The sequence below is a fragment of the Rhinopithecus bieti genome, unplaced genomic scaffold (genome assembly GCF_001698545.2).
Source record: "Rhinopithecus bieti isolate Rb0 unplaced genomic scaffold, ASM169854v2 scaffold_12928, whole genome shotgun sequence".
Taxonomy (NCBI): domain Eukaryota; kingdom Metazoa; phylum Chordata; class Mammalia; order Primates; family Cercopithecidae; genus Rhinopithecus; species Rhinopithecus bieti.
In genome coordinates this window covers 1,430,202-1,450,700 of record NW_016807614.1, presented here as the reverse complement: position 1 = coordinate 1,450,700, position 20,499 = coordinate 1,430,202, and the positions used below count along the sequence as shown (strand labels likewise).

At 56.0% G+C, this 20,499-nt stretch overlaps 1 protein-coding gene across 8 annotated transcripts; it reads right to left on the bottom strand.

Annotated features, from left to right (window-relative positions):
* Positions 1-3,543: 3,543 nt before the first annotated feature.
* On the bottom strand, positions 3,544-20,014 carry CYB561 (cytochrome b561). Of its 8 annotated transcripts, none has more exons than XR_001887473.1 (7): positions 11,698-12,165; positions 8,783-8,997; positions 7,244-7,342; positions 6,878-6,981; positions 6,270-6,427; positions 5,490-5,786; positions 3,544-4,769 (listed from the first exon to the last, which is right to left on the bottom strand). XR_001887473.1 is itself a non-coding variant. In XM_017882916.1 (7 exons), the coding sequence occupies exons 1-6, from the start codon at positions 11,703-11,705 to the stop codon at positions 5,594-5,596; spliced, it is 777 nt and encodes a 258-aa protein (XP_017738405.1). In that variant the 5' UTR covers positions 11,706-12,165; the 3' UTR covers positions 3,544-4,769; positions 5,564-5,593. The 8 variants fall into 8 exon arrangements, 7 of the variants coding, with proteins under 7 accessions (XP_017738405.1, XP_017738409.1, XP_017738406.1 ...); XM_017882916.1 differs by having other exon boundaries at positions 5,564-5,786; XM_017882920.1 differs by lacking the exon at positions 11,698-12,165 and adding an exon at positions 18,800-20,014 and having other exon boundaries at positions 3,544-5,786.
* Positions 20,015-20,499: the final 485 nt, after the last annotated feature.

Here is a 20,499-nt window from a genome sequence, read left to right as displayed (position 1 = left end):
ACCAGGTCAGGAGATCAAGACCATCCTGGCTAACACGGTGAAACCCCGTCTCTACTAAACAAAATACAAAAAATTAGCCAGGCGTGGTGGCGGGCGCCTGTAGTCCCAGCTGCTCAGGAGGCTGAGGTGGGAGAATGGCGTGATCCCGGGAGGCGGAGCTTGCGGTGAGCGGAGATCGCGCCACTGCACTCCAGCCTGGGTGACAGAGCAAGACTCCATCTCAGAAAATAAAAATTAAAAATAAAAGATAAGTCATTGGCAAAACCCCAGCTTTTAATTTATATTTTATATATTTTTTCTTTTTCCTTTTTTTTTTTTTTTTTTTTTTTTTTTTTTGAGACAGAGTCTCGGGCTCTGTCACCCAGGCCTGGAGGCAATGCACAGATCTCGGCTCACTGCAACCTCCACCTCCCAGGTTCACAATGATTTTCCTGCCCTCAGCCTCCCTAGTAGCTGGAATTACAGGCACCCCGCCACCATGCCCGGCTAATTTTTGTATTTTTAGTAGAGATGAGGTTTCGCCATGTTGCCAAGGCTGGTCTCAAACTCCTGATCTCAAGTGATCCACCCACCTCAGCCTCCCAAAGTGCTGGGATTACAGGCATAAGCCACTGCGCCCAACCTAGATGTTTTGTTTTGTTTTGTTTTTAGATGGAGTCTCAGTCTGTCACCCAGGCTGGAGTGCAGTGGTGTGATCATAGCTCACTGCAGCCTCGATCTCCTGAGCTCAAGTGATCCTCCCACCACAGCCTCCCAAGTACCTGGGACCACAGTGCGTGCCACCACGCCCTGCTAACTTTTGTTTTGTTTTGCAGAGATGGAGTCTTGCTATGTTGCCCAGGCTGGTCTTGAACTCCTGGCCTCAAGCTGTCCTCCGCCTTGGCCTCCCAAAGTGCTGAGATTACAGGCATGAGCCACCACACCTGGCCAAACCCCCAGCTTTTTAAAGAAGTCCTGGGACATTGGAGGAAAGGTAAAAGGGAATGATTCATTTTAAAAAACTATTAATACTTCTTAAAAAGAATTTACCCTCAACCTTAATAAAAAGCTACTCAGAGTAGAAGCAAACAGCAAACTCAGCAGAAGTCTGTGTAGATCCTCCGAAGCACCAGGTCAGACTTTCTTCCCCTGGTTATCTGCTCATGGGTACCTTTTGGTGACTGCAGGCAGACACAGTACGCACATGCACGTGGTGGCCAAACTCCCCTGCGGTTGTCTGGGAATGGGTAGACAAACCAGCGGGGAATGGACTCACCCTCTCTCAGCTTTAAAAACAAGCTGGAGGAGCTTGGAGTCTTGGCACCTGAGTCATTCCATTCTCAGGAATAAGATGGGGCATTGATAACGGGTATCATGTCTGGAAGGCCCTGCGATAAAGAGAGGGCCCGCATAGAAGAGAAGGTGCTCAAGAGTCCATTCTAACAGGCCATCCTCTTGGGAGGTCCATTGTGTCCCAGACACTGTGATAGGGACTTCACATATGTTCCCTAATGTATTCCTCACACCTTGACAGACGACATTGCTGTCTCCAAAACAAATGCGGAAGCAGATCCTGAGAGTTGAAGTTGCTCAGGGTCACAGAGGCAAAGGTAGGCGTCTGAATCAGAGCCGCACTGACAGTTCTTCCCTCCACCACGCTGCCTCCTCTCTCAGATGGGATGGTCTGAAAAGAGCAAGCAACCCGAATGACGCCCCACAGAGCGTAGGCGCTGGATCTGAGAGGATGGCTTGGGAAGTGCCGTGTGCTTGTTTGGAGAAATAACTCTATGCCAGTCAAGGAGTCGCTTTGGGACCTCTCAGGTTCCCAAACCCAGTAAGAAAGTGAGGTCCCTGCTATTATCCAGCCGGAGATTCATAGAGGAAGAGGTGAAGTGGCTCTCTGGAGAGGGAGGCACCATCCCCCAGTGCCTGGGATCACTTCAGCATTCACAGAGACCCATAAGATTCAGAGGCTGATGCAAAAAAAAACAGAAATGAGATGCTGACTGAGGAACCAGCTTGTGACACGCATCAAGCCATGTGCTTTGAATGCTTTTCAGTAAATAAAGGTCCACACTCAGCTGGGCGCGGTGGCTCACACCCGTAATCCCAGCACTTTGGGAGGCCGAGGCAGGTGGATCACCTGAGGTGGGGAGTTCGAGACCAGCCTGACCCACATGGTGAAACCCCCGTCTCTACTAAAAATACAAAAATTAGCTGGGCGTGGTGGCACATGCCTGTAGTCCCAGCTACTTGGGAGGCAGAGGCAGGAGAATCGCTTGAACCCGGGAGGCGGAGGTTACAGTGAGCTGAGATCGCGCCATTACACTCCAGCCTGGGCAACAAGAGCGAAACTCCATCTCAAAAAATAATAATAATAATAAAAAGGTCCACACAGAAGCCTTCATTCAGGAGGGACTCTACAGGTGCCCTAAGGAAAGACCTCTCCGCTGTAACTCCTACACATTACAGACCAGCTACAATACAGAAGACAAAGTTGAGACCAATGAGGAGAAGCAGGGACTCCCGTTACCTTATTAGAGGATTTGCTGTTGGCTCCCTTTAAATAGTGAGCTCTGGTGAGTTTTTAAATTGGTTTAAGTCAGGGGTCCCCAGCCCCAGGGCCACAGACCAGTGTGGGTCCATGGCCTGTTAGAACCTGGCCGCACAGTAGGAGGTGAGCAGCAGCGGGTAAGCATGGCCACCTGAGCTCCACCTCCTGTCAAATCAGCTGCAGCATTAGATTCTCATAGGACTGCAAACCCTATTGTGAACTGTGCATGCCAGGGATCCAGGCTGCCTGCTCCTCAGGAGAACTGAATGCCTGATCTGTCGCTGTCTCCCATCACCCCCAGATGAGACTGTCTAGTTGCAGGAAAACAAGCTCAGGGCTCCCATTGGTTCCACATTATGGTGAGTTGTATAATTATTTCATTATACATTACAATGTAATAACATAAAATGCACAATAAATGTAATGTGCTTGAATTATCCCAAAACTATCCCCTGCCCCCAGCCCTGGTCTGTGGAAAAATTGTCTTCCACAAAACCTGTTCCTGCTGCCAAAAAGGTTGGGACCACTGCTTTAAGTGGCAAGGCACAAAGCACACAGTGCGGTCCCACCCAAATTTGCCAAAAACACACCTGCCTGAGCCACGTACGTGGATCTAAAGTGGAATCTCAGCTTGTTCCAAAATCCTTGCTCCTCTTGTTAAGGGTCAAAAAGACTGGTTTCAGAGGGAAAGGGGTCCATTAAACACTGGGAGATTCTCCTTGCCAAGGCTCTTAGGCTTTTGCAGCTCCACCCTCCAGGCCACCCTCTCAGGCTGAGAGCAAGGGTTTAGCTAACTACGTAGAAACACTGCCTCTGCTGGGTGGAGACTGGACAACCGCTGGGACTTTTCAGACCCTAGGCAATGATCAATATCACTAATCACTTTACCTTCTGTGCCCAGCCTGCGGATATTCAATTTCTCTCAGGCCTAGAGCTAACGTCATGTTTCTGGCTGCTAAAAGCTCTGGCTCCTTTTATTACCACATTAAAGGAAAATAACAGGCAAGAGGTCTGCTGTAGACATTTATTGAATCATCTGTTGCACCAACAGCACATTGTATTTCACAGAAGATTGGCCACAGGCAAAATAAAATAACCCACCACAAATCTGCTTCTGGGGGCCTTCTTCGGTTCCTTAGTCATCCAGTGTTCACTTTGGCAAACAGACCCGTTTACAGACTTTTGTTGCTAACCTAAGGTTCCATTTCTCTCTGTAGCATTCTGGCTAGGGAGAGACACGATTGTACTTTGGTAGTTTGTCTAAGGCAGAGTCTTCTCGAACGTAAACATTTCACTATACATGTGCGTGCCAGCTGATGAAAGAACTGACGGTGCCCCTGCCCCTGAAGAGTGTACAGTCTAAACAGGAGGCGAACACTGTCATCCGGGCAGGCTGAGAGGAGGTGGGGAAAGGGGCTGGAAGGAGCCTGGGCAGCCCCTGCTGGGGAGGGGCCTGGACTACAACCACCTGCTCTCAGAAATGACATTGCCTGAGGTAGAAGCCACAGCAAAAGCCAACTACAGGAAATGCGAGTGCCAACTACGGGAAATGCGAGCATTAGAGAACACTGGCCCCTTTCTCTAAGGTCATCAGGTTTGGAAATTGTATTAAGTTCTTCACTGAAGTACACTGTGTCTGTCTCAAGCTAAGTCATGCTCCTCAAACCCCCAAAAACAAGGAAAACAGGGAGAGAACAGTCACCAAGTCACCAGATCCAACAAGCACATGATCAATGTTCTTTTTTTCTTGAGCCTGTCGCCCAGGCTGGAGTGCAATGGTATCATCTCGGCTCACTGCAAGTTCCACTTCCCGGGTTCACGCCCTTCTCCTGCCTCGGCCTCCCAAGTAGCTGGGACTACAGGCACCCGTCACCATGCCCAACTAATTTTTTGCATTTTTAGTAGAGATGGGTTTCACTGTGTTCGTCAGGATGGTCTTGATCAATGTTTTACTCACACTAGTTCCGGGCCGAAGCCAATGGTGGCTCAGCTAACAGGACACTCTAAAGGGCTGCAGTGATGTGCAGACGCCACAGGGGATGACCTGGTTCTGCCTCAGTCCTGACTTCCTGGAAAGATGGACACCAGGGAAGGAGAAGGCTCGTCCTCCAGAACAGAGGCAGCAGCTCCAGCAGCCCCAGGGGCTCCAGCCACAGCCAGCAGCAGCGGTTTTTCATTTAAAACATTCTACAGTTTGTGCTCTCTGCCTCCCAGCCTGAGCAGAGCCTGGGTGAGCCTGGGAAAGGAAACCAGAGCTGAGCTGCAAGAGGGGTGCTGCAAGGAGGGAGCCCCAGCAGGAAGGGGCTGCAAGGTGCCCCCTATTCCCAACTCCCATGTCTGGAGGAGCCTGGGAGAAGGCCTGCCTCCATCTGCCAGGAGAAAGTCTGTCTGAAGTCATGGGCTTCTATCCCCTCTCCCACCAAAGCCGTCCTAGGGCTAAAGGGTTAAAGAAGAGGAAGGTCAGGACTACAGCTGGGCCACAGCCTCACTCAGAGCTTCCCAGGGGCCAGTCCCTCCCCTCTCCTGGGGAACCTTGCTCTCACCACCAACATACTTTACACATCATATCACTTGCTCCTCTGCCAAAGGCTGGGCCCATTTGTGTCACATGTTATTCGGGCTGGAGGGACTCCTTGTTTGAATTCAGCAGCCATCATGGCCTTTCCAGGCCTGTCCCTGAGGCCCCCCCCCCCCCCCGTTTCCCCTGGCCTTGCCCCAGGCATCTGCTGCCGGGAGGGTGGGTCCTCCTGTCTCGCTTCTTTAAAGACCTGTGCTCTGCGACCAGGACTGACCACCCGAAGTCCTACCCAAAGCCTTCTGCACTGAATGGGGCAACAGAGATACGGGAGCTACACACAATGAACTGGTCTATAGCAGCAGAGAAAGGAGAAGCAGAGGAGGCAGAGACCTGACCCCAGAAAGCAGCACTCAAATAGACGCAGCTGCGCCCACCCACCCGCCTGCTGCCAGAGCCACTCTCCGGAGCCTGCAATCCTGAAGATGCCTTAGCAGGAGTGGGCAAGAACACACCCCGCGAACCCCCAGCGCCAGGCCGGTGCATCACTGGGAGCCGGGGCTGTCTCCCTCCGTCAGCGTCTTGAAGTCCATGGAGAGGGCCTGCTCTTCGGCCTGGGAAGGCCGCTTCCAGTCAGCCCGGGTCAAGATATAGAGCACCGCCCCACCGAAGCAGGCCAGCAGCAGGCCCAGCACATTGGCCAGGACGCCCTCGGGCTCAAACGCACTGTACTTGTCCCTGCAGGGGTGAGAGGAAGGGAGAAGCTGCCCAAGGGGTCACAGGCCAAATGCCCGTATCCTGGGCCTTAAAGATGTCGTAGGGATTCCAGCACCAGCTCCTGCCTCCCTACCGTACCCAAAGAGAACGACCACCCCCCACCCCCAACCAGCTAATCTCCAGCAATCTCTAATGTAAAACCAGCAATCTCTAATGTAAAAATCTGTATCAATATTCTAGTTCTAAGCAGTTCTTCTGCAGATCCTACTGCGTGATGGGAATAAATAGGGTGCCCATAGCCCAGAAGTTTCTTTGAAAGGATAAAATCAAGAAAGCTAACCAAAGCCAAGCCCCATGCACCCAAATCTTAGCAAGCATAACTACAGCCACCAGTTGCGAGGCCACAAGAGACGGCTCAGGAAGCCACAGCTGGGGAAGCCGAGGGCAGGGTGAGGTCTCTGCAGGGGTGGCCCAGGTCCTGCCCCTCCCACCCAGGACACTCACCCGAGGTTGAACAGCAGTGCCTCCTTCAGGCCCAGCAGGGCGGTGCCCACAGAAAGCAGAAAGATGGTGGCACCAAAGAAGATGTGCTGTGGGCGGTAGCGGCTCCGCAGGGAGAACGGAGCTCCGGGGAACAGGAAGAAGCTGAAGCCCGCCAGCCACTAGAAGGAAAGGAGGTGGTTCTGGGACGGGGCGGCGGCAACCCCAGCAGCCCAGGTCAGCCCAGGTCCACGCCCACGCGCCCACATGGCGACTGCAAGCCCCTCAGCCCTGCCTGGTTTCCTCCCTCCTCAGCACGGTGGTGGGAGGAGTACTAAGTGCTTAGGGACAAGGGACCCGTCCCCCAGCACTTGAGGCCTTGGCACACTCGCAGATTCGGAAAGCTGGGCTTGTGGCCAAACATGCTGAGTCTGCCATGGGGCGCCTGGAAGCTGCGCACCCTTGGCCGCCAATCCTAGCTTTGCACCCACACAGGCCTGGGAAGACAGCTCTCTCACCTGCACGCACCCCAGAAAACAGGCCCTTCCATGAGGCACGTTTCAGCCCAGCTCCCCTGCCCCTCCCACCTCCCTGGTAGGTGGCCACAGGCCCCGGGTGCTGGAAGGACTCACCTGCACAAGGTACAGGACGAAGACAAGGATCCCGCACCAGCTGTGCAGGCTGTACAGGTCAGTGTAGCCCTTCTTCCTGTGGTAGTCAAACACCGCGACCAAGCCTGGGCCAGAGATAGGCCATATGAAGACAGGGTTGGACGTGGAAAAGGAAGGGGTAAGATGACCCAAGGAACCAGCTAGCAGGGACTTCTGGGCTTTAGTCCCAGCTCAATGGCTGCCAGCACCCAGTGGCCCTGCAGGGGATGTTTGGGATGGGGGCGGGCCCATCACGGCTCTGGGGAGGGAACAGAGCAGATAAAGTGGCTGTTTGCCATACCCGAAGAAACAGGCAGGGGGCGGGGAAGGCTGCGCCCACGAACTCACCAACCAGGGCAATGACGAGCGCAAAGACATGCAGCAGCCCATGCAGGACCTTGGTGGTGCGTTTGGCTTCATTTCTGAAGACACGGTAAACCAGTAGGGCTGTGAGAGGTGAGAGAGGGAACGTAAGTGCATCCGCCTGCAGTGAGGCCTCCTGCCCCCGCAGCAAGGAGGCACCTTGGTGGAGAGGTGATGTGAGCTGACAGCTTGCAGCAGGAGCCTAGCTGCAGGAACCGGAGGAGAAAGCCAGGTTCCCTGGGGACCCTGGGCAGCTCCTGGCCTTCTCTGAGGGCACCTAAGGCTGTGTGCACCTTAACACCCCTCCCCCACCCTCCAACCTTCCCCAGCTGTGCACACTCAAAGAGGGCAGGGCGGGAGGCTGCACCACAGTCCCCACCACCAGGAGAGGCAGTGAAGGCAGCGCCTCTGCCCTCATCCCCACCTAAAGGAGCTGCCCGGCCCAGCAGACACCCCACCCCACCTACCTTCTTGTTAGATGTCCTGCAAATTCCAGGCTGTGTTTGAGGTCCACTGTTGGTCACACTGAGGCAACAAGCAGCCTCTGAGTTGACCTGTTAGCCACGTGGCTCCTCACACAGGCCCCCACCTAAGCCTGAGCAGATCATCCCACTCTGGCTCCCAAGCAGAACCTTGTGATCCCAGCCTGATCTCCCACTTCCAGAAGCGGTAGGCAAGGCCAGGTCACATGAGGAATGCCTCTTAGCTTTCTGCTGCTCAGGGGTGGCTGTCACCAGGACCACCTCTAGGAAGAGCCAGTCAACCAGATGCAGATTCCGCTTCCAGGATACCTGGCCTGAAGGCAGGTGGAGGCCAAGCACTGCCTTGCTCCTGCCCCAGGGAGAGGCCTCTAGCTCTGCCAAGTCCAAGACCAACAACACATATGCACGTGCGCACACACGCCTATAAACTCTCACATGTGCTTACTTTTTTTCCCTCAGTTCAAACCACCCCTGCAGCAGGGCCTGGTTCGGAGCCCCATTCCTTTCCCTCTGCTGCATGAAGCGCCTGCCTTGGATGCTGTGTGTGGAAACGAGGTGAAAATGCCGGGCCAGGCTGGAGAGGAGCTGCCACCCACCAACCTCAGAGCCTGGGTTTGGATTCCATCTCCCCAGGCTCTGAACCAGCTTCTGTGTGTCTTTTCTTTTGAGACGGAGTCTCGCTTTGTCGCCCGGGCTGGAGTGCAGTGGCCGGATCTCAGCTCACTGCAAGCTCTGCCTCCCGAGTAGCTGGGACTACAGGCGCGAGCCACCTCGCCCGGCTAGCTTTTGTATTTTCAGTAGAGACGGGGTTTCACCGTGTTAGCCAGGATGGTCTCGAACTCCTGACCTCGTGATCAGCCCGTCTCGGCCTCCCAAAGTGCTGGGATTACAGGCTTGAGCCACCGCGCCCGGCCTGTGTGCCTTTTCTAGAATCTTAGATTTGTCCAAACAGAAGAGACCGCAGGGGTGACAAGACCCCTGCAAACTGCCTCTCAGGGACCCCCACAAGCCCGGGCCCAGAGGAGCGGCCCACGGGACTCACCATCTCCCTGCAGGAAGACCAGGCCTATGACCATGCAGAGGGGGTGCGCGTTGAACTGCAGGTCGCTCTCCCAGGCAATGCCGCCTCGGTACAGCCCGAGCCAAGCGCCAGTCATGGCCACCAAGGTCAGGCCCAGCAGCTGGGAGAAGGCCACGTAGTAAGGCAGCGCTGCGGGGGTGGATGCCGCGGCCCCGCCCTCCATGCTGAGGCAAACGCTGCAAGAAAGAGCAAAGCTCAGAGGAGCAGCACACAGCACCACGAGATGTGCACAGAGCCCTTGAGATGCACACAGCCCCCGCAGATGTGCACAGCCCCCCAAGATGCGCACAGACCCCCCGAGATGTGCACACCCCCAAGATGCGCACAGCGCCCCCCTACAAGATGCGCACAGCCGCCCCCGGAGATGAGCACGGTCCCCCCAGATACCCACAGCCCCCCTGAAATGCACACAGCCCCCCGAAATGCACACAGCCACCCCAGCTAGATGCACGCAACACCCCCCCAGGTTGCGCACAGCCCCCTCCAGATGCGCACAGCCACCCCCGCTAGATGTGCACAGCACTCGGAGATGCGCAAGTCCCCCTAGATGCACGCAGCCCCCCCGAGATGCACACGGCGCCCCGATGCGAGCAGCCCCCCTGAGATGCACATGTCCTCCTGCAAGATGTGCACTACGCCACCCTGAGATGCGGCGCAGCTACTCCCATGGTGCCCTGCCACCCTCACCCCAGGCTCCTGCTGGAAACAGCCCTCGATCTCCCACCCCCAAGCTCCTTCCCACCCATCGTCCATGGGCAGAGGTCCTAAGTCTCAGGAGTGGCTGAGGGGGGGCCCAGCCTCCCCACAGGGACAGGCGTGACCTGGGACACGACACCAGGAGTTCCATATGCGGTGAAGGGGCAAGGAAAGACACCCCAAGTTCTAGTGAGCGCAAGGGCCCAGTGCCTGGCTTTCTTTTCTGTTTCATGAGGCCCTGGCCTTCCCTGGGTGGGCTTTACAGGTGAGTTACACAGGCGAGAGCACTCCTTGAAGGGAAGGAAGGGACTGGTCACACCTTTTCTCCAGACGCATCACGAAATACATCTGGGGAGAAATGGGAAGTCTCCCTCCCCTAGCCCGGTTTTTAACTCCACGCTGGCGATGAGGAGGCTTCCCCACCCCACACCCAGGCTTTTTCCCCAACCCCTCCGCCCGCCCCACGCGCCTGCCAGAATAGAAGTGCCACTGACTGTGCTACACACAGGCACCTGTCAGCACACAGGGAAGGGGCGCTTCCCCTCCAAGCGGGGGGCGGGGAGGACCCGCACTCTAGAGGGGCCCTTAGGTGAGGTTTCCAAAACTGAAGGCCCCCAGAAACAAGGCCTATGAGGGGGCTGGGTAGAGCGCAGCCCGGCTGTCCCAGGTGCTCGGCCCCACGTGACCCTCCAGGAGGAAAGGCGAGCGGGTGGTTCCTAGGGAAGCAGGAATGAGAAGGCCCTGCTAGGAGCCCAAGGGAGTGCCCAGTGCCTGCACAGCCTCGTGCCAGGCAGGAGAGCACCCAGCAGCTGGGGATGGGGGAAGAGGCGGCAGGAGGAGAACAAGCATGGCCTCACCTGCTCTCCCTTCACCTGACAGAGGCCTGTGCGCCACGGAAAAGTGCTGCCATGGCCCACAGTTGCCACTGCAACTGCCACCACCATGGCCACCACCATGGCCACCACAAGCAGACCCCAGAGCACTGCTGCTGCCCCCCACCCGCCCTGGACAGTTCCCCACTGGCCCCTCGACTCAGTCCAGCCTCTCCTGGCAGCAACTGTATCAGAACTAGGGGGACAGTGGCCAGCACAGGGGCATTGACCCCCTTCATACCTGGCACACGCTCTGCCCTGCAGTGCCCAGGAGCTGGTTTTCAGTCCCTCCCAGGGATGGGCTCCTTCTCTGCTCTCCAATTCTCTCGCCACATCAGACAACTGTTGGCAACTCCACCATTAAAGGGGGGGGGTGTGGACCGGGTGCCGTGGCTCACACCTATAATCCCAGCACCTGGGGAGGCCAAGGCAAGTGGATCACCTGAGGCCAGGAGTTCAAGACCAGCCACAACATGGTGAAACCCCATCTCTACTAAAATTACAAAAATTAGCCAGGCATAGCGGCTCACACCTGTAATCCCAGCTACTCGGGAGGTTAAGGTACTAGAATCCCTTGAGCCGGGGAGGCAGAGGTTGCAGTGGGCCAAGATCGCGCCACTGCATTCCAGCCTGGGTGATATAATAAGACTCTGTCTCAAAAAAAATTTTTTTTCTTGATTAAAAAAAGGATGTGTGTGTGTTAATAATCCACATGCACCACAGTAGAATATGGATCAGCAAAAAAGGTAAAATGACAGGCCGTCAGCACTTGATCTATATCCTCACACAACTTCTTCCTACAAAACACATATGCATCCTTTTATAGAAGCAGGATCGTGCCATGTTCTAACCTGCTTTTTAACTAAGGGTGTAGCACACATGGATGTTTGTGTCAATGGATATGCGCCCACATCATCGTTTCCGTAAACCTCACACTCTTGCATTGCACAGCCATTTTTTAGCCAACTAGTTCCCATTGTTCAGCATTTAGCTAGCTTTCAGTTTTCCACCAAATAAACAACAGGATGTGTACATGTTTGCAAACTTCTCTGCACGGAGTCCTGAAACAAGGGCTAGGTTCTGTTTTAGATTTCTGACACATTCCGTCAAATCATCTCCCAGAAACACAGCCTCAATCCACATTCCAGGGTGGGCGGGAATATGGGATTCCAGAAGCCCCAGCCAACAATAAATCCTATTTTTGGAACTCCTGCCTCTGTCTTAATCTGTCACCTACAGGGGTATCAGTTCTGTCCCCGCCACCCCAAATTCAAGCCCCATTTCTGACAGTTCACTATTCATCCCTACCTGGACATCCCACAGATGCTTCAAACCCAGCTCGTCCCAAGTCACCTCCTCTTCCGTCGTCACCAAGTTCTCTCACGCCCTCCCCACTAGCTAGTGGGGCTGCCCTTCTTTCAGGCCCAGGTGACACCTCAGCTCCTCCACAGAAGGCTGCCCAGGTCGCCGCATGCTGGGGCCCCTCCCCTCACTTCCCTCCTGAGCATCCTCACTGCCACACCCAAGTCAGGGCCTGCAGCTTCTCCCTCTTCAACATGACAGACATGCCAGGGACAAAGCCAGCTCCCAAGGTCATGCTGTCCCCTGCGCAACAGGCCCCGAGTGCCAGTGAAATGCCAACTGCGTGGCATGATCCTGCCCATTTCCATCTGCAGCCCCCACTGTTCCTACTAGGCCCTCTAGAGGAGACGCCTGGGCTCACAGAATCCAAGGACACGGTCCAGCCTGGCTTCCTGCTGCGGACCCCACACCCCTGCCTCCACTCCCCAGACACCACAGTGAGCAGATCACTTTGTCCCCTCTCCCGGAGCCTCCTTACCCTGGCAGTGTCCTGTCTGCTCCTCAAAGGCAGGGACGCTCTTGCTCCTCCTTGGGAATCCTTGGGTCTCTAATACTGAGTCTAACAGGAAAATGTACCGAAAGAAGTGCTGTCCCCCCCCCCCGGTCACTTGTCGTCTGTCCTCTCCAGGTCACCGCCTCCTTTATTAGATTCATCCCCAGAGAGCCCGGCTGCAAGCAGAATCTGATTAGCAACAAATTAGGAAGAACAGAGGGGACATCACCCCTCCCTCTGCTGGGCGACCTGGCAACTTCCTCACGCCTCGTGGAGTACAAAGGGCAGGAGAGGCCGGCAGAGCGAGGGGCCGCTGCCCACTCCTTCCTTCCCACCAGGCTCCCCAGAAGACAGCGGACCTCAGAGCCAGGCTCTCTTCTCGCAGCGACGACTGCCTGCGGCTTCAACATCCTACAGTGAAATGCCCGGCCTGGCCTCCCGGGGAGTCAGAACCCTAACGTTGTTTGATCCCCACCATGGCAGGGCAGACATGTGCTTGGTGTGTCAGTAGGGTGGGGATCCCACAGCCTGTAAGCACCTGCCCTGTGCTGGGTACCTCATGCCATCTCTCATGTCACCCTTAAATGACACTGTGTGGATAACAGGGGCATTGCCCCAGTTTGACAGGCCAGGAAATAGAGGCTCAAAGAGGACAAGCGACATGCCCCTAAATTCCCATCAGCAAATAGCAGCTCAACTCGACCCATACGCGCCTGCACTCGGCCAGGTGCTGGGGCCACACAGAAGGGGCCTGGTCCCTGCCCTCAAGGGGCATGCAGATGAGCGGTGCCGACGCAGATTTTCAGGTAAGGGTGATATAAGTTCAAGCCAGGAGCTAATCTGGGCCTCCAAGACCCGTCCCAATGTGCACACGGAAGACAGCACCCCTGCTTTGATGTCTGTGGGTGACAGCGTCTCTAGCTCTCCTATGGAACAGTGGCTGCCTGCTTGTGGCTTTGGCCTTGCCAAGGCCCAGGCACTAGGGTGGCGCTGTCAGGCTTTCCAGAGACTGAAGTCAGCAAGGATCTGTGTTGGAGCTCACTGAGGAAGCTGCTTTGACGCAGGGGAAGCTCCCGGGGCGGTGCCCCCGCTCCTGTGCCAGTCCTCCTGCGTCCTCCCCGCCTCGGTTTCACCATGGCACTAAGCACTGGTGCGTGCAAGACAGCAGGCCCTGACTGAGGGTGAGAGGGAAGGGGTTACAGGAGGGCAAACAAGCCACGGAAGCTGCATTTCCATTTGCTCCTAAGGCGGCTGTCCTGGCCCAGGCAGCCCAGGGACCCGGGGCCCCTGGTCATCTGGAAGGAAGCCAGAGATGAACAGGGGCCTCTGGAATGACAGCAGCCTGCTTCCAATTCAAAGGCAAGGCTTCAAAGTCTAAGCGTGAGGATGACAGGAAAGCCCGTGGCTGGCCTGCAGGCGATCTCAGTCCGTAGGTTCTGAGTGTGGCTCTGTGCTTTACAGGAGATGAGCAGATAATCCCTTCCCAACAGGGCTCTCGCGAGGCCATTCATTGGACATAACTGATAACCCATTTGTGTGCAGGGAAGGGCTGTGTCCCATGCCAGAGATGGGGGTGTACAGGGATAGACATTCTGATATCTCTGGACAGAATCTGACCCACCCACAAATGTGTCTGCTGCATTTGCACACCTGGACATCGGGTGAGATTTACTCCCTAGGAAGCAAGCCTTTGAATCGTGGCCCTCATTTCCCAGTCTTGACAGCGAGAACACTCTCTCACCCTTCCCTCCTCACTGGGCAGCCCTGGGACACCGGCTGTTCTTGGACCCTCTGTGTTCTCAGAGCAGAACTGTGGGCAGCAGCTTCAAGGCCTGGAAGTTGCCACTCTCCACCCCCAAGGGCTCCGCTGCCCTGCAGACCAGAACCTTGCGACCAGAGGGGGCTCACACAGCCCCTCACACAGTCACTTGCCTTCCTCTGTGAGAGCTCAGGATGAGGGTGACAGATCTCTGGCAGTTTCTGGAGCTTAGAGCTGTCAGAGTCACCCTTGTCCCCACCCACTCACCCCACCTGCAGCCAGACTCCACTTAATGGAATAAGCGTATTAAGGACAGCATGGCCCGCAAAGCTTCACCGAGGCAAGCATCACTCTCCCTCCCCACACCCACTGCTTTTTATTAAAAGGCGACCAGGACTAATCTCATTATTGGGGACCAGATACTGCACATGGTGCACAGCCTCGGGGGCGGAAGGCGGAGCAGGGGAGGCTGGAAAGTGGGTAGCCTGGGCTGGCCACAGCCCTCCTTATCAACAGCAGGGTCTGAATTGAGTTAGGAAAGATTGTGACTGGGGAAAAGCTGATATCTCTTCTTGATGGGTGAAGGGGAAAACAGCTCAATTGCCCTAGAACATCCTACCACGTGATGAAGGAGAAAGCAAAGCGTGGTGTGAGCTATTAGGGTACTTTCTCAGCACCCCAGTAGCCCCAGGAAGAAGAGGCTTCCCAGGCGGTGCTCCCCGTCCCATGCCAGTCCTCCTGCATCCTCCCCACGCTGGTACCAGCATGGCACTAAGCCCTGGTGCATGCAAAGACACCAGGCCCTGAGCAAAGTGTGAGAGAGAAGGCATTATAGGCGGGCCAACAAGCTGCAGGGGCTGCATTTCCATCTCTCCTGGGGTGGCTGTCCTGGCCCAGGCAGCCCAGGGACCCGGGGCATCCAGGCTGCTTGGACCAAGGAACTAGGTACCCAGGAAGCAGCAGAGCCTGAAGTCAAACACTGAGCTCCTTTCTCCCACAAAACAGAGGACTCTGAATGCTTACAAACAAAAATGTTTCCATTTCCATGAAAATCAGAAGAAAAAACTGAACATTCAGGGTTGAGGAAAATGTTGCAATTTTTAAAAACTTATTTTAATTAATTTTTTTTTTTTTTTTTTTTGGAAACACTGTCTAACTCTGTCACCCAGACTGGAATAGTGGCATGATCATAGCTCATGGCAGCCTCGAACTCCTGGGCTCAAGGAATCCTCCCACCTCAGCTTCTCAAGTAGCTGGAACTACAGCTATGCTAAAATGCCCGGTTAATTTTTTCTTTTTTTTTTTGGAGAGATAGGGTCTCACTATGTTGCACAGGCTAGTCTCAAACTCCTGGTCTCAAGCAGTCCTCCTGCCTCAGCTTCCCAAAGCTCTGGGATTACAGACAGACATGAGCCAGCCCTAAAATGTTTCGTTTTTAAAATTAATTTTAATCCAGTATGGATTATACTTGTCTTTCTTCTTTTTTTTTTGTTTTTTTGAAACGGAATCTCGCTCTTCGCCCAGAGCTGGAGTGCAGTGCCATCTCCCAGCTCACTGCAAGCTCTGCTCCCGGGTTCACGCCATTCTCCTGCCCTCAGCCTCACCGAGTAGCTGGGACTACAAGCGCCGCCACCTCGCCCGCTAATTTTTGTATTTTTTAGTAAGAGACGGGTTTCACCGGGTAGCCAGGATGGCTCGATCTCTGACTCGTGATCCCCCCGTCTCGCCTCCAAAGTGCGGGATTACAGGCCGAACCACCGCTCCCGGCCCTATACTTGCTTGTCTTTATACCAATACAGTTGTATAATTTTATTATTATTTTCCTTTTTTTTTTTGAGACAGAGTCTCGCTCTGTCCCCCAGGCTGGAGTGTAGTAGCACAATCTCAGCTCACTGCAAATTCCGCCTCCCAGGTTCATGCCATTCTCCTGCCTCAGCCTCCTGAGTAGCTGGGACTACAGGCGCCCACCACCATGCCCGGCTAAATTTTTTTTTCTTTTTTTTTTTTTTTAGTAGAGGGGTTTCACCGTGTTAGCCAGGACGTTCTCGATCTCCTGGCCTCATGATCCACCCGCCTCGGCCTCCCAAAGTGCTGGGATTACAGGCGTGAGCCACAGAGCTCAGCCAATTTTTTTTTTTTTTTTTTTTTTTTTTGAGACGGAGTCCCACCCTATTGCCCAGGCTGGAGTACCATGGCAAGATCTCGGGTCATTGCAACCTCCGCCTCCCAGGTTCAAGCGATTCTCCTGCCTCAGACTCCCAGAGTCTGAGATTATAGGCGTGCGCCACCACACCCAGACAATTTTTTTTATCTTTAGTAGAGACGCGCTTTCACCACATTGGCCAGGCTGGTCTCGAACTCCTGACCTCGTGAGCCGCCCACCTCAGCCTCCCAAACTCCTGGGATTACAGGCGTGAGCCACCGCACCCGGCCAATTGTTATTATTTTATCTTTATGGAAGAAGGGGCCCATGAAAGGCCCAGTGCAGCCCAGGTTAGAGAGATGTGATTTCAAAACAGGCTATTTAAAACCATCAGCTCCTGGACAAGCCAAGTCTCTTCTCCCAGCCTGCTTCCTAATCTATAAAGTGGAAGGATATCTGGATCTACCTTATTGAACACAGAAAGAGTAAGTGGATAAACGTGTGCCAGTGCCCAGCACAGTGCCTGCCACACAGTGAGCATTCCATCAAAGAGCAATCTTACAAAAACGAAATCTGATCCTAAGAGCACCTTAGGAAGAGTGGCACTACTGACACAAGGTTTGGGGCCACAGAGAGCCAGATGGCAGCCATCTCTAATAAATCCACACTCCCTTTCTGTCCACCATTAGCCCCCCACACCAAGCAGAAGCTCCTGGGGCTGGGAAGAACACAGGATGGTCTGCTTTTAGTCTGTGACATTTTACATTCCCAAAATTCATTTATGATTTGCTCAGACAGTAGAGTGCTTTTTCCCAGTGAAGTTATGCATTTAGAGAGGGTTCATTTCTCATTCCCTTCCACCAATGCGATCTTATGTCACTGAACCACCCGGTATTAGCAGGAGCCCAAGCTCTGCCTGCCAAGGGAAAGTGGTGAGGGCAGAAAAGTGGTACAACAAGGCTGGGCGCGGTGGCTCACGTCTGTAATCCTAGCACTTTGGGAGGCCAAGGCGGGCAGATCACTTGAGGTTAGGAGTTTGAGACCAACCTGGCCAACATGGGGAGGGGAGGGGGAGAGGAGAGGGACAAGCAGGGTGGTTCCACCTCCAGCTCTAGGAGGCTCCTCGTGCAAGAGGTGGGGCTGCCGCCGCCTCATATTTTCCTGCCACCACCACATTTTACAGGAGAAATACAGGCAACTGGAGGAGGTGGCAAATCTTTGTTGTTGTTGTTGTTGTTGTTGTTTCATTAGCTATTAAAACAAAGGGGTAGAATCCAGGCGCCCTAGATGTAACTTCATTTACGGGGTCAGAAAATCCACAAAGGCTGCCAAAGTGGAATGAATGAGAGGAGGGGAGCCACCAGAAAGGAGAAGTCTGGGAAGGGGGCCCTAGATCCACACGGATGATCCTCACTTCGTGATACAGTCGGGGACGGGGCAGGGAGGGAGGGAGGGTGGGTGGCCCCGCCATCTCCCAGGTGTCAACGTGGCGGCAGCTCCGCCCTCAACGCAGTTGGTACCAGCCAGACCCACCAAGGCCACTGAAGGAGTGGGGCTTTCCCACTCGGGAAACTCCCACCCTCGCGCTCAGAAGCTGGGGGCGTCGGGAGACACAGGCGGGGACCTGCGGCTCCATGCTGCAGCCCCGGCCCTACTGCGTCCGGGCAAGAGGCGGTGGCTCCGGTTTCAGGTTTCAAGAGGGCAGCCGTGGCAAAGGCTGGTTGGTCCACTTGCACCCTACCTTGCTCTAGAACGCGGCGCAGGAGCAAAGATCCAAACTCGAGGTCACCGGCAAGCGGGGGTCTCGGTTCTAACTTCAGCAGAGACCTGGCACCCGGGCAGGCCAGGGCGGGGGCCTCCTGGACCGGGAGAGGCTGCGGCTCCAAGAGGGCAGGCGAGCCCTGCAGCCCTCGGACCCAGGGTGCGGGTCGGCGCCGCAGTCCGGCGTGCGGCCGCAGGGGGCAGGTGCTAGGCCGGCTGCGACTCGGGAGCCCGGCGTGGTCCCTCTCTGCGCAGTGGGGGCTCACCTGGGCCACCCCGCCCCGCACCCCTGCGCGCTCCGCTCCCATACCCGGCCCGGCCACCTACCTCGCCTACCCGAGCGTCCCGCGAGCCTCCCTGCGCCGCGCCCGGATCGCTCGGCCGGTTCCGCGGGCCTTGGCGCGACGGCGTCGCCATGGCAACCGGGTGGCGAGCGGGGCGGGGCCTCCCCGGCCGGAAGTGGCGCACGCGGCCCCCGGGGCTGCCCGCACGTGCCAGCCCCCAGCGGTTGCAGCCACGCTCGGGAATGGGCCCTGCCAGCTCCGGCCTCGCACGTAGGCGAACCGCTGTCACCGTAAGCCCGGCCTCGCGACCCCCGTCCGAGGTCCCCACGATCGTGGGCGAGTGGGGTCTGCGGCCCGCGGGGATGGAGGGCCGCGGGATTCGCCAGGGCAAGCCCCGACTGCGCATGTAAGGACCTGGGGTCAGCCAGGCCTGGGGGGCGGGACGGGCCCTGAGAAGAGCGGGCGCCAGGGGCGAGACCCGCCGCCCTTCCCCGGCTTGGCCCCCTGCTTCCTGATTTTCTCCTTCCACGCCTCCCCTTCTGCCCTCCACCTTCTTCCCTGCCCTGCTGTCGCCCCGCCCGGGCCCAGGAGGCCACTAGATGTCAGACCGGGTTCAGGCCTTGGCCACGGCGCTGCTCCGGGAGCTCTGGGGGTACGTCCCCAGCCCCCACCGGGGAGACGACACTGCCGGGAAGGCCGGGACTAACCCCCGCCCCCGCAGAGTAGCCTGCGGGGAACACCGGTTCCACCAGGCTCTCACGAAAGCCGAGACCTTGCCGTCCGAAGCTTCCCCTGCCCAAAGCACAGAGAAAGGAGGGCGCCAAGGCCAAGACCAAGACCGGGAGCCAGCCCCTTAGGAGCCCGGTCCAGGTCTCCGGTCCAGGAAGCGCTGTGGGTAGATAAGGGGTCCGGCTCAGACTTCCTACAAGCTGGGAACAAAAGGTTCTTTCCTGTCTGATGCCGGGCAAGATGTAGCAAGCGCCTAGGGGTAGGAGGGAAATGGGGTTTCCTCCCGGCAGAGGGAAACCGGCCTTCGTTCAGGAACGCCCTCCCCCACCTGCCCTCCGGGCACCAATGTTCTGGGAGGCCGGGGGGGCAGGGAGACCTGCTTACTTGAATGCACTTTGTGTAAACTGTGGGCTTCCCACAGGCAGTGGGCAAGGTAGGCCCTGGGACTCCAGTACTCGCTTAGTACACAGAGAGCAGAGTCTCCAGCGCCAGGCGAGACACACAGGCGTGTCCACTGCACATGGCATACCGTGGCACATGGCACACCTTCCACGGGCAGACACAACGGGCTGACACAGCAGGGCCCACCCCCTCAGAGGGACCAAGCTTAAACCCTCCCACAACAGAAAATTTTTAGAGTATCTTTCAGTTGGAGGAAATTAATGGATAATTTAAGGTAAGAAACAGCTTCCTTAGCGTGCTAACAGGCAGATTCCCTGTGTATTTAAGGTGGAACTGAGCCATGTCCTTTGTTTGGTCTGTGGATTTGGACTTGGAGGAGGAGTCCAGACCGGCTGAGCAGGACTGAGTTCCCTGGTGAGAGCCCTGGGCCTTCAGCCCCTTCCAAAGCCAGGAGAGACTCCTGCTGAGGGGTCGTGGGGGCACTTTGGCTTCCCCCTCACCCCACTGCCCTGCAGCACTGGGCTGCAAACTTTTCCCTTAGGAGGGAGAACAGCCGCCTCCCTGCCAGCAGTGTTCTCAAGGGCCTATTTCAAGTGGGGAGGGGTGGGTGAGGATATTCTGAGGGAGGGAGAGGCCTGCACACCCGCTGCATGGCGGAGGCTCATGGCTACACCCAAACCCATTTTAAAGAACAGGCAATGCCACCAAACTGCTGTCCGGCACTAGGGCCCAGAGGGCTTGCGCCAGCTGCCAGACTACCTTGTAACCCCGTTCCTGCTGCCTTGAAAGTCTGAGAAGTGTGCACTCCTTCAGCTTAGGAAAGGTGGGAAAGGAGAGGACCCTTCCTGCCCTTTCTTGAATGGCCCAAGATGAGTTCCAGGGCCTCCTGAGTTGTGCTCACGCCTGTAATCCCAGCAGTTTGGGAGGCCGAGGCGGGCGGATCACCTGAGATTGGGAGCTCGAGACCAGCCTGACCAACACGGAGAAACCCCATCTCTACTAAAAATACAAAATTAGCAGGGCGTGGTGGCGCATGCCTGTAATCCCAGCTACTCCGGAGGCTGAGGCAGGAGAATCACTTGAACCCGGGAGGCAGAGGTTGTAGTGAGCCAAGACCCCGCCATTGCACTCCAGCCTGGACAACAAGAGCAAAACTCCATCTCAAAAAAAAAAAAAA